Below are 14,730 nucleotides of genomic sequence, written 5' to 3'. Positions count from 1 at the left end.
TCATGTTCATCACTGAGTGACTGCTGATTCATTTTGCACTGGTGAATTTACCATCTCAGATGAAACACCATAGACAGGACATATGCCAAATATAGTGGTTTTTCAAGAGAAGTATCACATATATGCTGCAGATCATTGACTGATACATACAAATGTGAATCATCTCATTTCTCATTGGCAAAAACCTGGCTGTGTTCAGTTAAGCAAAACACAGGAAAGTCATCATGTTTGCTTTGGCTACGTTCATGTGCAGGTGGTACCCATACTTTGGTTCTGTTCTGTCTCTGATTGCATTTAGCATGTAGACTTGTATGGTGTATATAGTATTTTCAGTACATCTGCAGTACAGAGAATTTCTTGCAACATTAAGACTGCTTCATCAAGCTGAAAAAAAGTATAGCCTCATTCAGCCAACTAAAAGGTATGAAGAGAAAATTATACTGTACCTACAAGTCTCACCTTTAATTCTTCTGCACAGACTTACATAGTTGTGAGAGCTGGAGACAGAGTCTGTGGGCATAATTCTCTTTCTACAGACTGATTATCTCCTGTTTAAGTCAGCTGAATAGGGCTTATGTTGCATGAAATTCTATATACTGCATATTCACTGATAATGCTAGTTAAGTTACAGGGATTCTAGAGCATGATATCACACACACGGGGTGGGGGCTCATTTTAAACAGCCCTTGAAAACTTTTTTGTCTGGCTCACTTTTATCCCTTTTTTTTTGTCTGGTATTTTATGTGTCTTATGTGCTCCTGTTATTATGTGTTTGGATGCATTTTAATTGTATTTTTACATTATTTATATTATTGTTTGCTTAAAGTTGTAATCCATTTTGAGAGGGATTTTTACTGGGAAGATGGGTTACAAATGCATTAAGTACATGAATCATATAATTAAGTCTCTTTCAGAAAAGTGGGTTCTTTTTCATGTGACCCAGGAAAGAAACCTCTTCGCTGTAGAATAAACCCATCTCTCAGTTCACTGCTAATGGATTACCTATGCAAACGTACTATTATAATCTATCTCCTTGGTTTGTTTTAGCCAGTTCTGAATCCATTAAATAACTACACTTAAGGTTTCTAAATGATATGCTTTTGGGTGACTTTCTAGCTGTGATTTTGGAATAGAAGAGGAAAGTGTCAAAGAGGCCAGAAGCTGTGCAGAACAGATCTTGATGAGGTGGTTTGAGAAATTTTCTTGATGAGCTTGAAAGGCTGTGGAAAAATAAAATGTGGTACAAAGGTTACCACTTTGTCTCTCAAATAATACATTTTTGGAAGGAGGATGTCTTGTTCGTGATTTTTCATTAGGGTGCCTTGTTCAAGGAACAGTGTAGTTGTGATTGCTGTGTGATGCTCTGCTGCTCCCAGTTCTTTCTGTCCCCCCCCCCATCATGTTCTTATGCAGCAACTAGTCCAGGGTTGGGAAATTCTGTTCCTCCAAGCATTGTTGACCAGTCAGTATAGCCAGTGGTCAGGGATGATGGGAGCTGGTCCAGCAACATCTAGAGGGACATAAGTTACCCATCCTTTGCTTTATAGAGTCAAGGGTTGGACCGCCCTGAAGTCTTTTTTTTTCATTAATATATAGCAAACAGTTTCGTATCTGTTGAATTGAAATCTTAAGTGCCAGGGCCTACAATTTAGGTTCACACTTCCTGCTGGCCTTGTCTTTCAGGCAAGGCATTTCAAATCTCCATCTCTCCCAAACCAGCTCATCCATCCCAAGGGAGAGACAGGTGGGCACAGGGCATCTTCAAGCAGGTACTGTACACCCAATGCCTTCAGGCCTGTTCTAGACAGAAAAGATAGGCTTGCCTGTTTGGCTCTGAATGGCCAAGTCTCTTTAAACACTTTGATTATGCATCTGCCAAATAATCCCCAGCCTTCCTCCAAACTATGGAACTATAGAGGTGGGAAAATGGCAAGAATTCCTGTGCAACTGCTGTGAAGTTTCAGAGACTGGCTGATTGTCATACTTGTCAGAAAACAGTGGTCAGAAGGATTAAATCCTGGTGACAATTCAAACACTGGGATGTCTTGTGGGTTAAAACTGGTTGGGAAATTTAAGGAAGCTTGAAATGACTAGAGCACCAATACAGTAGTGGCCTAGCCCTATGCTATATTGATGGCTTAAAAACACACACACACAGAGCTGTGTATCACCAGCCAAGCAAGCGGAAGTAACTATTGCGCTTTAACATTAATTAAAAGTGACTCTTTGGCTTTGACATTAATTCTGTTACTAAACATTTAAACTAAGCTTTGGAAACATCCTTACTGGAAAAGTCTGAGATGCTTGTGACCAGCTCTGACAGAGGGAGCTCTTTCACCACCCATATTTTCTCCTCCTACAGCAAAAGCCAAATCTAAGTGTGGCTCCACCTTCTTCCCCTGTGCGAGTGGAATTCACTGTATCATTGGCCGCTTCCGATGCAATGGTTTTGCGGACTGTCCTGATGGCAGCGATGAAGAAAACTGCAGTAAGTATATTTCTACCTGTGGGCAGGTTTCCCTTTTTTCATAAATAAAGTAATTAAATATATTTTATTAATACCCGAAGCCCAAATTCAGCACCACAATCCTTGTTGCTATTTACAAGTATTTGGCTTTGTTAGTGGCAGAACCCATCAGAGGCAAACTGATTTTATAAATGGAAAACTCTCTCTAGAATAACATAAGCCCCAACACCTCTGGAGAATCCTGGAGTTTATGTAGATGAGTAGCTTATCTCTATTGCAGTTTTGCTTTTGAAATCCATGGTTGTATTCCAAGTTTACAAGGCACTTCTCTTTGTAGCTGATCTCTTTTAAATGTTAAGGTCACAATAGGGCAGCTCGTGAACAGGTGGAGTTCAGAATGATAATTCATACCATTTAAGTTACCTGTAAGGAACATTTCTTTTATAAAATAAGATTATTTGTTATTTTACAAAAGAAATGCCACAGTGTATAAAAGTGCATGTTGTTGGCAGTGGGGTTTTTTTTTTAAGGCCTCATTTATCTTTGCCACATAGGGGTCTTAATGACTGTCATTCTGTGCAATTCTATATTGCTATATTTCATTCTTCCCCCCCCCCGCCCCCATCTATCTCTGTTAACATTTCTTTCCACTGCATCTTCTGAGATGTCCCCTGAGTCATGTTGTTCCTTGACCTTGTCAACTAAAAAACAATGAATGTTTTTGTTTAGCCTTACAGAGGCAGCACAAATATGAAATACATTTTCCTCACGCCCGTTGTTGTTAATATTTTTATTGTTTTTATTTTGCTTTATATACCACCCTTTATCTAAAGATCCCAGGGGAGTGTGCAACATTAAGAGCATAATTTATGCAGCATAATAATAAAATAACCATAATAACAGTCCCCCCATGCATACACATTTAAGAAGCCATAGTTTATTTAAAGAAGGGTAAAGAAGAATGTTGTTGCCTGGCATCTCAAGACATGTAATGATGCCACCATTTTATATCATCATGCAGTCTTTCTGCCACTGTGGTTGGTAGAACTGTTGCCACTGTATGATGTATGTATGTATGTATGATACATTTTATGTACTGGTGAAGTGAAATTTTGGCTTGGTTGAAAAGAATGCTGTTTGCCTGTCTGTTTATATATTCTCCTCCTGTTTTCCCCCAATTGTTTTCTTTTAAATATTTGTTCTCTTGGGCCTCAGTCTCTGTCCTGTTTGCCATTTTGTTGAGCAATGGCTTTCTAGCTTTTGCTACGGCCTGCTGCTCACATTGCCATGCATCAGGAAAGTGCAGACAATATAAAAAATTGACATAGGGAAAATACAAGAGGTGGAGACAGGCATAAAGAGAGAGAAAGAGGTGATTGTTTCAGATGCACATATTAAGATTTAGTTGCTGGGTTGATTGCAGTAGAACAAAGCTTTCTGTTCTGTGGAGCGCTGTGTCTCTTGAAAAGTGTCTGTGGAAACAGACAGGTTAACATTTGACTCATGTATAGTGGTAGCTCTGTTGTCGAACGCAATCAGTTCTGGAAGACTGTTTGAGTTCCGAAATGTTTGGCAACCGAGGCGCAAATGATAGTCAGCAAAGTCAGTGGAGAAAAAGAAAAACATGCAGCAGAAGCCGTTTGACTTTTGAGGCGTGTTCAAAAATGGAAGCAAGTACTGCCGGGTTTTCGGTGTTCAAAAACTGAAACATTCAGCTTCCAAGATGCTTGAAAAATGAGGTACCACTGTACTGTATGGGATTTCCCTTGGAAATCCCTTGCCTGTTTGGGTGAAGTCTCAAGTTTAGAGCAAAATGTTGTTCCTTTTGTTTTTACAGCAGCGAATCCCTTGATATGCTCTACTGACCGATTCCACTGCAGGAACGGCTTGTGCATTGATAAAAGCTTTATGTGTGACAATCAGGATAACTGCCATGACAACAGTGATGAGGATAGCTGTGGAAACCCTTCTGGTAAGTAGAATATGATTTTCACAGCCAGGTACTGAATTCTCTCAACCTCATTCTTAATTAACCATATTGCTTTCTTTGCCTGTGTTGAAACATTTTAGCATTCTATTATTATTATATAAATTATATTTAGGGAGTTCTGGACAAACATGTCTATCATTTTTTGATTTTTTTTCAGAGCAAGCCTCAACTTTTTTTGTCAAAAAAATATGCTATTTATCTCCCATAGTGTCTTCTCTGTGAATGTCACAAATTATTGTAAGTACTCCATGGTGTGTAGCAGACATGTTGCCAGTTTCATAACCGTGAAGATCATTTCAGATCAAATCCCCACCAGGAAGTTTCTTGGCTTCAGCAAGAGCTTTGGGAACTGTACAAAAGTGTCACAGTCAAGAAACCCAGTGGCTTGTTGGTCCTTAGGACGTCGAAAAACAACATGCCCAATGCCTAACCCTCAAAAAAACATGTCTACAACCTTTTGCGGGCAAGTGACACATATGAAAGAAGGAGAGGAATTGAGTAGAACTGTCTTCAATATTTTTTAAAAGCTAAAACCCACGTGTTATCAACACAGGTGATGTGGAGGTGTGTACTGTCTTTAATATAACTCTAAAACCAATATTGATAAAGAAGTGTGAAACTGAATAAAACAAACTGTTCCATATTAGTGCTGCCAGATTCCCAGTTCTGAGGATTTTCTGTCACTTTGTGTAGGTTTCTAAATGTGACTCTAAGCAACAAAACATGTGCACACAAATGTAAAAGGGAAACAAACAGGTGTGTTTTAAAGATGCTTTATAATGCCACGTGCTATCCATGTGAATTATAATATATACTTGCAGAATTTCTGAGAATCTGTGAAGAGAAAATTTTTAACAGTGGCAACTAATTCACAGAAAATAACTTTTTCAACTTCTCTGGGGGGTTTTGGCTCAGTTTCACCATCTACAAAATGAAGTTGTTCACCCTCTTTACTGTTCAGGGGTCTCAGATGGAATACATTGCAGTATACTTTTCTAAAGTCCCAGTCAAATATACTGCAGAGAATCACAAAAGCTTTGTGGTTATCTTTGTTTTTTATTAAGGTAGTTCATTACTTCAAAGCCATATATGGTCCCTTTCAAGCCTACGCCTCCTGTGTTCGTATATGTATTGGTATCTTAAGTTGTATGCTCAAATGAACTTTCTTCTGAGAAGTCCGTAGGTTTGCCTTGTAAATCTTTTCTTTTTCTTTACCTTATTTAAAATGAAGCAATTGCGTGTTCGCATTATCCATTCAAGTATTTCCTTAAATTTAACAGTAATTCCATAGCCACTTCATTCCCCCCCCTCAAATATCCCCTCCCCCATTTGTGTGTGTGTTCTGGAAATAGTGTATAAATAAAGTCCACTGCAAAATCTGCTGTTGCATCAATCCCAACTTTCCTAGTGGACTTCTGTGCCCTCTCACATGCTTGTTAAAAGCTCTTCTTTCTTTTAACCCGTTTGGCTACTGTGAACTCATTTTCCTTTTATTGCTGTGCTTATTGGTTCCTTAACTGACTCTGAATGATGCTTGCAAAGTGCCAAAGCATGGTAATATCCCCACAATGCTGTTATTAGTTTAATGATAGCATTGTTGCCCAATTACAGGCTGGGTGGTCTGCAAGCCTCATTAATTGTTAGTTCGAGTATTCTATTACCAGGCATTGAAGACATTCGCCTTCTGATTAGCATTTTGTCTGCACTCAAACATTTTCCAAGGAAAGAAGAAAAACCTGGCTATTAACCCCACTTGGATCTGCTGAGACTGCAGTCTGGCCTTCAGTGACTACCTTCTTTTAGCCATTTTCCAGTTCCTTAAGGCAGGAGGGATAAGTGATTCATTAAAAGATGCAAGTTTAGTGTTTGTGATTACGCTCAAGTCAGCGGTTCCGTAGTCTCATGCTAACAGAAAGATTGCAGGATCCGATAATGGTTATTGCATAGCCCTCAACCAATTTGCATGTTACCCATTCAGGCAAGTCCTTTAGCGTTTGATTTTCAACACAATCCATATCTCTTCTATTTCTCACATCTTTCCCAATACCAAAAGTAGGTGCCAAACTTATTAAACTTTTCCTGAACACATACTTTCATTTTTGCTTGACAGCGTTAAGAGGAGATAAAATATGAAATTAAATTTCAGAAGTCAGACACATTTCCTTCTATCTTAATACTTATGGAGTATCCCAGCCCAAAGTCTTGTGTTTTCTGTTGAAGATGCTTATGGTCTGATGTTGGCCTTTCTTAAGGGCCATCCATCAAGATCTCATCTCTACATTGTTTTATTTATAAAAGTATTTCTATAACTTCAACTTGCATAAAATGCCTTCTATATATATGTATCCTTTATGTGTATCTAAGGCATGTGTGCGTTAAGTCTTTTAAAGCTTCATGGTTTTGTATCATTTCCATGATTTGAAACCAGAGCATTTTAAACCTCTGGTAGCTGCTATATTTTATGTTGGCTTTGGTCTTCAAGAGCAGGCACACATTGTGATATTATTTGATTTTGTAGGACATGAATAATGGTTTCTGAGTTAAGACTATTCTAGGTATGAGTATGCAGCCTTCTCACCAGAAGGAGATGGTGAGAATCATTTCTAGCAGACACTGTGGATTTACTCAAAGGAGTTTGCCAAGGGAACCAAAACCCTCCCAACAAATCTGGGAGCCTTTTCATATATTTTCCATCTGCATGAGCAATCTGATCTTCCCTGATAATGTGCTTATGTGGGCAGACCATATTCCTGACCTCCACCTTCATCACCTTCATCCAGTCTCTGACCACTCTTGACACCACAGGATTGGTGCCAAAGGTTTTGATGGTGTCAAAGTATTACCAAGGTGAAACGAAGTGCAAAGAAACAAGACCGGGATGATTCTTTGAAGAATGATGGACTGTGTACATCTTACTTTCTCTTTAGTTTTTCTCAACCAAGAGCGAAGTCAAGCAAGAAGTAATTACTTAGTACGTTCCAGGATAAAAAGTACAACTTATTGAAGATAGACACTTCCTATTAGTTCACCCAGTGCAATACTAGTTTCCTCTTCAGCCAGTGCAATACTAGTTTCCTCCTAAGATATCAAAAGTGAATGGTTCAATCCAGAAACTTGACAGTTTACTGAGAAGAAAATGAACCAGGATCAGAACCCTGCTGTGCTGTGGATTCTAGAAATGCCTGCCAAATGCTGCAGGCACATCCTGATTTGCAATGAAATACTCCAGTGTCTTATTTCTAAAATGGAAATGGCTTCTAGTGCACTCTGCCTCACGTTAAGCCTGTAACCAGTCCTTTACACACGGCAGATTGAAATATCCTTAAGCTCACATGGCTGCAATATTGCTTAGACTTCCTGATTCCTTACTGCCCAATTCTGGCTGTGCTAAGTTTCCTTTTATTGAGTCTGTCTTTGGCATGTTATTTACGTAGGCTGTAAACTGAAGCTTAACGTGCAATTACTTTACATCAGCTTAGTCCAAATGCAAACTACATCTGGAGCTTAATAGTTAAAGGCAGACTAAATAAAAAGCAAGAAAATTCTTGAGAACAGATACAAATGAAATGACACCAAAAGCTTAATTAAAGCAAGCCTGTGCTTGTGCATATTTTAGTAGCCGCAAATAGCTTGCTTATAGCATCTGGTGCTCAGATGGAGCTTCCAGAAAGTTTAATCAGCTGGATATAACTTTTCCTGATAAGTTATTCTCTTGCACTCATTTTTTCCACAGTAAAATGTACTTCATTAGTCTTTAAAAGAAGAAGTGATTTTATCATTTTAGGGGACATCTTTTACAAGATGCAAAGCAGATGCCTATGATGAGCTAGTAATTGAATACTATTGTGCAACTATCTTGCACTTTGGGTTTTTTGGGTTTTTTAGTCTTTTTTACGAATCTGTCAATTACGCATTCAGTTTTTCAATCTTGCTTGATTTAGAAGGGTGAATAGTTCCGTGTTAATTGGAGAAAAGTGTTTGCTGAAAGCAGGAAAATTTTGATTTGATGGCTCACTTGTCTTGTGGTTTAGCACAAATAATTCCATGCATACTTTTTGTAACCTTTCCTCTCCCCTCAAAAGAATTCCTCTCCACAATGCTGAATTTACTTACTTATTCCTTTCCAGTTCATTATTTCCATAAAAGATCAAATCTAAGCTCATTGAGTGGGGAACACCCAGCCCCAGTTCCTTATTTGTAATTGTAATCTGAGTTCACCATATACAAACACTGTGCAAAAAATATGGTTTTGATTGGAGAAAGTTATTGTGGATCTCAAACATGTGTTTATGATATGGGTTAGATTAAAGCTTATTTTGGATTCCTAGTTCCTTAGTAACTAAAATGCTCTGTTTCAGACTTTTGTGTTAACCAGGAACTGAGAACCAGCAGCTAATTTCTGCATCATTTCTCTCCTAGGTTTTGTAATTATCTGCTCTATCAAGAGAGTAAAGGGAAAGGTTGATTTGTGTCTGGAGATGAATGCTTGCCTCCTAACCGGGTTTGCCACATGTGTTGGTTGCCCACCTGTGTACCGCCAACAGCCTCAATTTGTATTGGGATAAGATTGTTGTAGCAGGATTAGAGAACTGCTGGGGCTTCTATTATTGATATCCCCACATCTATGGTATATATGCATGGCTTGCTTCTCTGCAGGCTCTTCTCTCAAGCCCTTGGAATTTTAAACAAAGTTGGATGGAGTGCCTTAAGGGGCATTATGGATTGAAATTCCTCCCGAATGATGTCACCTACGCTACACAAATACTCTGGGAATGGGATTTTCTGAAGGCCTGCTACACGTAGGCTAGTTTTCAGCAAGCCTTTTTTCTGCCAAAACTCACTGGAAGTCAGTACCAGCACCTCTCAGGTGAGCTCCATTGCCATTCTAAGAGAATGAAGGTGTTCATGGTGAGTTCCGGCACCTCTTTTTCTAGAAAAAAAGCTTTCAGGTTAGAAAAAAGTTTTCAGGCTTGAGCCAACAGTGAACCGTGAACACCTGACCTAAGGTTGTCAAGTGTTCACTACCTAGCTCTTGCTTTTAGGCAATAACTACAGAGAGGCCTGCCATGCCATTCACACTCCTCCTTATCCCAGTGGGTCACAATGAATCAAGTAGTGCTTTTCAACTCCTTTAAAATCCTCATTTCAGACGTGCTTGAACACCTTGGCAGCAAGGTGACCTGCTACTGCTAAATAGAAATCAGCTTCAGCTTCTTTGCCTTGACCCCCCCTTGCTGTACAGGAGGTGGGTTTGCTACCATGCAGTTTGCTGGATCCTTCTGCTCTCCACCAGGTTTGTTAAACCATTTAGAGTCTTACTGTCGATGGAAACATCAACTGGTCTTCTGGAAATTAGTCTTTATTACTTTGTTTTACACTGAAAATAAAACTGTTCAGATCTTCCCTTATGCCTTCATTGAAATGTGTAATACGTACATTTTATTTAAATTTGATTCAGCTTTCTTCACTTACAACAGTTTTTCAAGAACTTTTTAAACTAAGGCTACCGCTTCAAATCTAGGTTGTTCTTCAGAAGACAAAGCAGCTTTGAGCCTGAATCCAGGTGCAGTTGGCAAAGAGCCATACCACAAAGCTGACCACTGTAGCTATCTGGGTGCATTTCACAGAGAACAAAACTGAGTGGGCTACTGTGCTTCCTATAAGTGAACCCTGTAGAATAGCAGTCAGGGAACAGAAAGCTTCCAGAGCAGCTGCCTGCAAGGTACTTATGATCTCATAAGAGGTTGTCAGTTCAGACTTTTCATTGCACTAGATTTCACACCAAATAAAACCTAAGTGGATTTTAATATATGCAATATATTAAACTGATTTGTGCTAATGTAATTCTGGTCATTGTGTGCCGATGGGAATGAGTAATTGTTGGCATCCGGCATAAAATAGTACTATCTCTCCCCCTCCTTTCTGGTTAAGAAACTTGCCTTTCATATAGGAAATAATAATAAGAATCTACTACTTGCATGGGACGCGGGTGGCACTGTGGGTAAAAGCCTCAGCGCCTAGGGCTTGCCGATCGAAAGGTCGGCGGTTCGAATCCCCACGGCGGGGTGCGCTCCCGTTGCTCGGTCCCAGCGCCTGCCAACCTAGCAGTTCGAAAGCACCCCCGGGTGCAAGTAGATAAATAGGGACCGCTTACTGGCGGGAAGGTAAACGGCGTTTCCATGTGCTGCGCTGGCTTGCCAGATGCAGCTTTGTCACGCTGGCCACGTGACCCGGAAGTGTCTCCAGATAGTGCTGGCCCCCGGCCTCTTAGGTGAGATGGGCGCACAACCCTAGAGTCTGTCAAGACTGGCCCGTACGGGCAGGGGTACCTTTACCTTTACCTTTACTACTTGCATATTATGGTTTTCCCCCTTAGGGAGCTTGGGATCTGTATGCTGTGATACGACTTTGAGAAAGATAGGAATTCAAATAGTTCTTCCTTTTATCATTTGCTTTCCCCCATTTAGTTTGGTTAATTGGTAAATCAATTAAAAACCTCTTGCTATATTAAAGTATCTCTGATTAATTAGGAAATGGGCTTTTTAAAACAGTTAATACAAGTATGTAGGGGGAAATGCGAATGTCCCACACCATTTTCTCTTTCACGCAGGAGGAAATGCTTCTTTTAGTATGTTTACCTGATGCATTGCATGAATGCATAATATAAAAACAAAGTAAAAATGTGTTTTACTTCAGAACTGTTTTATTAACATGCATACTTTTGAGATATACTCAATTTATTAGTCATTCATTAATCCCACACAGGGTGCAGCTCTGCGCCCACTGGCTCACTAGGCGAGTGGTCTTAGGATGAAGTAGACTCTGCTAGCACAACCACAAATGGAGAACTGCCAACTTCTGCCAGAAACGTACTCATGGAAATGACACAAAGCACTGTAGAAAAGCTTTGACAGTGGATTTGCACCCATGGGTCCCCCAAAATGGAGTGAAATAATGGGTGGCGTTGGAGAGGAACACATTCATAGACCCCCTGATTGAACAAACACACCCACAAGAGGAGCAAGAATCTATGTCTGGATAGACCTGGCATAAGTAATTCTCCTCCCCATGACTCCAGTAGGGTAAAATGGAGGTTACTCCTCCTGCCACACTTTCCCTCTGTTTCTCCCTTCTGAGCTGGGGGTTACTTGCAGTTGCAGACATTCTGCTGCTGTAGTTACAGGGATTTCCCCATCCCTTCCAGTGGAAAATATGACTACAGGATTATAAGATAAAATGATTCTCAAGGAGCTGGAGTTTCCTCCCAGATGAAAAGTGCACAACACAATGGCCAATACAGTGGTACGTCGGGTTACAAACACTTCGGGTTACAGACTCTGCTTACAAACACTTCAGCTTACAGACTCATCCTGAGGTAAGAACTTTACCTCAGGATGAGAACAGAAATCGTGCGGCGGTGGCAGTGGGAGGCCCCATTAGCTAAAGTGGTACCTCAGGTTAAGAATAGTTTCAGATTAAGAACAGACCTCCGGAACGAATTAAGTTCATAACCAGAGGTACCACTGTACAAACAACATTTTGCATTGCTTAGTGTTACGTCTGAACCCAGACAAAACTGGTTAGTCTTACCTATCGTTGCAAGCAGCCAACTTTAAACAATGATTTATGAAGCTGACATGTTTAATGAAGCACATTCAGACATGTGGATGTTGATGTATTTTAATCTCTTTTTTTTGTTTACTGTTAATTTTAATTAGCTATTAGATGTTTTAAGTAGTTGTTTTTAATCATTTTTAACGAATAATTCAGATATCCTTTAGAAACTGCTTAAAGGTTTTATTCTAATCAAGTGGAATATACAGTTTGTTCAATAAAAATAAACCAAGATTAACCAGTTTTTTAGAATTCAGATGTGGACTTTGCACCATTAGAGGTAGGGTTGATATCAGCCCTACCTCTAATTGTACAAAGACCACATGTGGATCATAAAAAATGGTTCATCTTGGTTTATTTTTATCTTTATTGAACAAACTGTATATTCCACTTAGTCCTTAGTTTTGCTTTTGATAGGCAGCAGTTGCCCCATTTCTCCCAGGCAGTGTCAACATCCATGTTACACCTACTAGTATATTTTGTTAAGACATCTTCCTTTGGTATAGGAGCATTCACACTTTTTAGTAAGAGATTGCTATAAGTTGAAAGCTCCAACTCTCACATGCCAATAGAAGTTTGCATATTAGGTTGCCTAACCTAACGTCTCAAAATGCAACACACATTTCACCATTTAACAAAGATGTAGAATGGACTTGATTATGGGAACCCTTGCTGGAATTTTCTTGATATTCTGGTCAGTTAGATGACACCTATGAGGACTGCGGTCTGTGTTAGTGCAGTCTCTGGTTAACAAATGCACATCACACCACAGGTTTCCCTTTGGAAGAGAGCTGGTTCTCAGCAGGAGAGAATCCAGTAATAGAAGCTATGAAGCCACAGAGTTTTTCCACTTACTCCCAGTCATTTATCAAACCAACAGTCACACTGAAGCTATGAACACAAAAGGGTAAAGGTGGGGGTTCTTTGCTTTATTGCTTGTTCTATTCCTTACCCTTCTCCATCACTTCTAAGCAACAGGAGATGAAAGCTTGATGCATGGTGATTAATGTTCCATCTCCTGCCTATTTGGTGACCTCAGTAAGGTGTTTTCTGTCAAAGGCCGGTGGCATGTAGAATGCTTAAATATTCCCGAGACTGTATGATCATCTCTGTGTGAACCAATCAACCAGATTTGTTCCCTTCCAATGTCAGGCAAGAGCAGTCAAAAACCTTAATGGTTGTCTGAATGGTTCTAATGCACCAGAAATATTATGTGGTAGCTATTTCAGTAAGTTAGCTGTCGGAAGGTTGCTTAAAAGAGTTGTGGCCACATAGTGTATCACAGATTGGGGCTGGGTGTCTCCTTTCAGTCTTGGGCAGAACAGGCACTCTTCTGTCTTAAAAAATACCCTGAAGAAACTTACCTATCTTTCTTTGTCAGGAAGAAGAATATAGTCCACTGGTGCACTAAATGCTTACAGCTATTCAGTACTTTCTCCTGCCACAGTGCCCAGTCTCTCCTGAAGTAAAGAGGGATTAAATGTCCTCTTGCCATGTGATATACATTGGCGAGGATGGGTGCTTGCTGCTGTCAAAGCTGCTGCTGTTGTCAAAGCAGCCTGTGTGCTGGATCACTGCATAATACTGCTCATATTTTCAACATATGTTCTGAAGTCTTGATGAAGCGCCATAGGTGTATAAATTTCTGACCTGCACAGCGGGAATGAAATACTGAGCTGTTCCACTTGCTTTCATCATGACTCATGCTTAATGAGTATAATTGAGAAGGAAGTAGACTGGGTTAAAAACAAAAACAAAATGAACAGTGGAATAAAAGAGACATTTGCAACTCAGTTCTGACAGTGTCATGGCCTTTGCTTGGAGCTTCGAGAGCTTGGAATCGGAGGAGGAGGATGAGCCAGCTGAGTCAAAGGCCGCTGGGTTGCTGACTAGGAACATGGATCAGGCTTCCAACATTGGGCTTGAGGCCCCTGAGCCTCGATCTGGCAGGCAAGATACTTCAGAAACAGAATCCATTGAAACAGAGCCATGACATTCAGGAATCCCCTTTCCCTGGGCCCCAAAGGCAGTGCGCCTCCTGACTATCATATCTATCCAGTGGTGCTAGGAGAATGCTAGGTGGGGGGTCAGAGAGAGAAGTGCCAATCTGCAGGCCAGGGGGTTGGCCCTTTAAGAATTGACATCCTTCAAGCAAGTGGGCGGTGCTTAGGGAGGGTAAACTGGAGGTAGGTCTCAGGTCTCTTCAGTCTGTCTTCAAGTTGTTTACTAAGAACCTTCCATGGTGCTGCAGCCACTGGCTTGCCATGCCTTGTGAGTTCCAATCAGCAGTCAGATCAGGACTGCCAAGATTAAGGGCTCATAATTATGGTTTGGCATAATTGTCTGAATTGACAAACCATGGTTTGTATTTGGCTAGCAACCCAGAAACTGGAACCATTCTTTTGCAGATGTGATGTGATGCTCAAATTGACAAACTATAGCTAAGGCTAGAGCATCCTTTCTCAACCGTGGGTGACCAAATTCTGTTTGACTACAACTCCCATCATCGCTTGTAGTCCAGCAACATCTGGTGACCCAAGGTTGAGAAAAATGGCCTAGAGGAGCAAGAGAATTGCTAACCGATATCACCTGGTTGCGTATGCAGGTCAGATGACCCTTGGAATCAATCCTCTAGCCCAACTGTGGTTAGGCTTTCATT

At 40.3% G+C, this 14,730-nt stretch overlaps 1 protein-coding gene across 3 annotated transcripts in view; it reads left to right on the top strand.

The window, feature by feature from the left end:
- LDLRAD3 (low density lipoprotein receptor class A domain containing 3) overlaps positions 1–14,730 on the top strand; it is a 131,203-nt gene that overhangs the window by 63,565 nt on the left and 52,908 nt on the right. For all 3 annotated transcript variants that reach the window (XR_014001255.1, XM_081166046.1, XM_081166045.1), the window contains 2 exons: positions 2,363–2,488; positions 4,305–4,439. Coding sequence is in view for 2 of the 3 variants with exons in the window: in XM_081166046.1 (XP_081022172.1) it covers positions 2,363–2,488; positions 4,305–4,439 (261 nt within the window). In the remaining variant the exon portion in view is untranslated. The remainder of the gene's footprint in view (positions 1–2,362; positions 2,489–4,304; positions 4,440–14,730) is intronic.

The sequence above is a fragment of the Podarcis bocagei genome (genome assembly GCF_964188305.1).
Source record: "Podarcis bocagei genome assembly, chromosome: 1".
Lineage (NCBI taxonomy): Eukaryota > Metazoa > Chordata > Lepidosauria > Squamata > Lacertidae > Podarcis > Podarcis bocagei.
The sequence above is the reverse complement of the archived record's forward strand: the minus strand, read 5'-3'. Positions and strand labels throughout refer to the sequence as shown.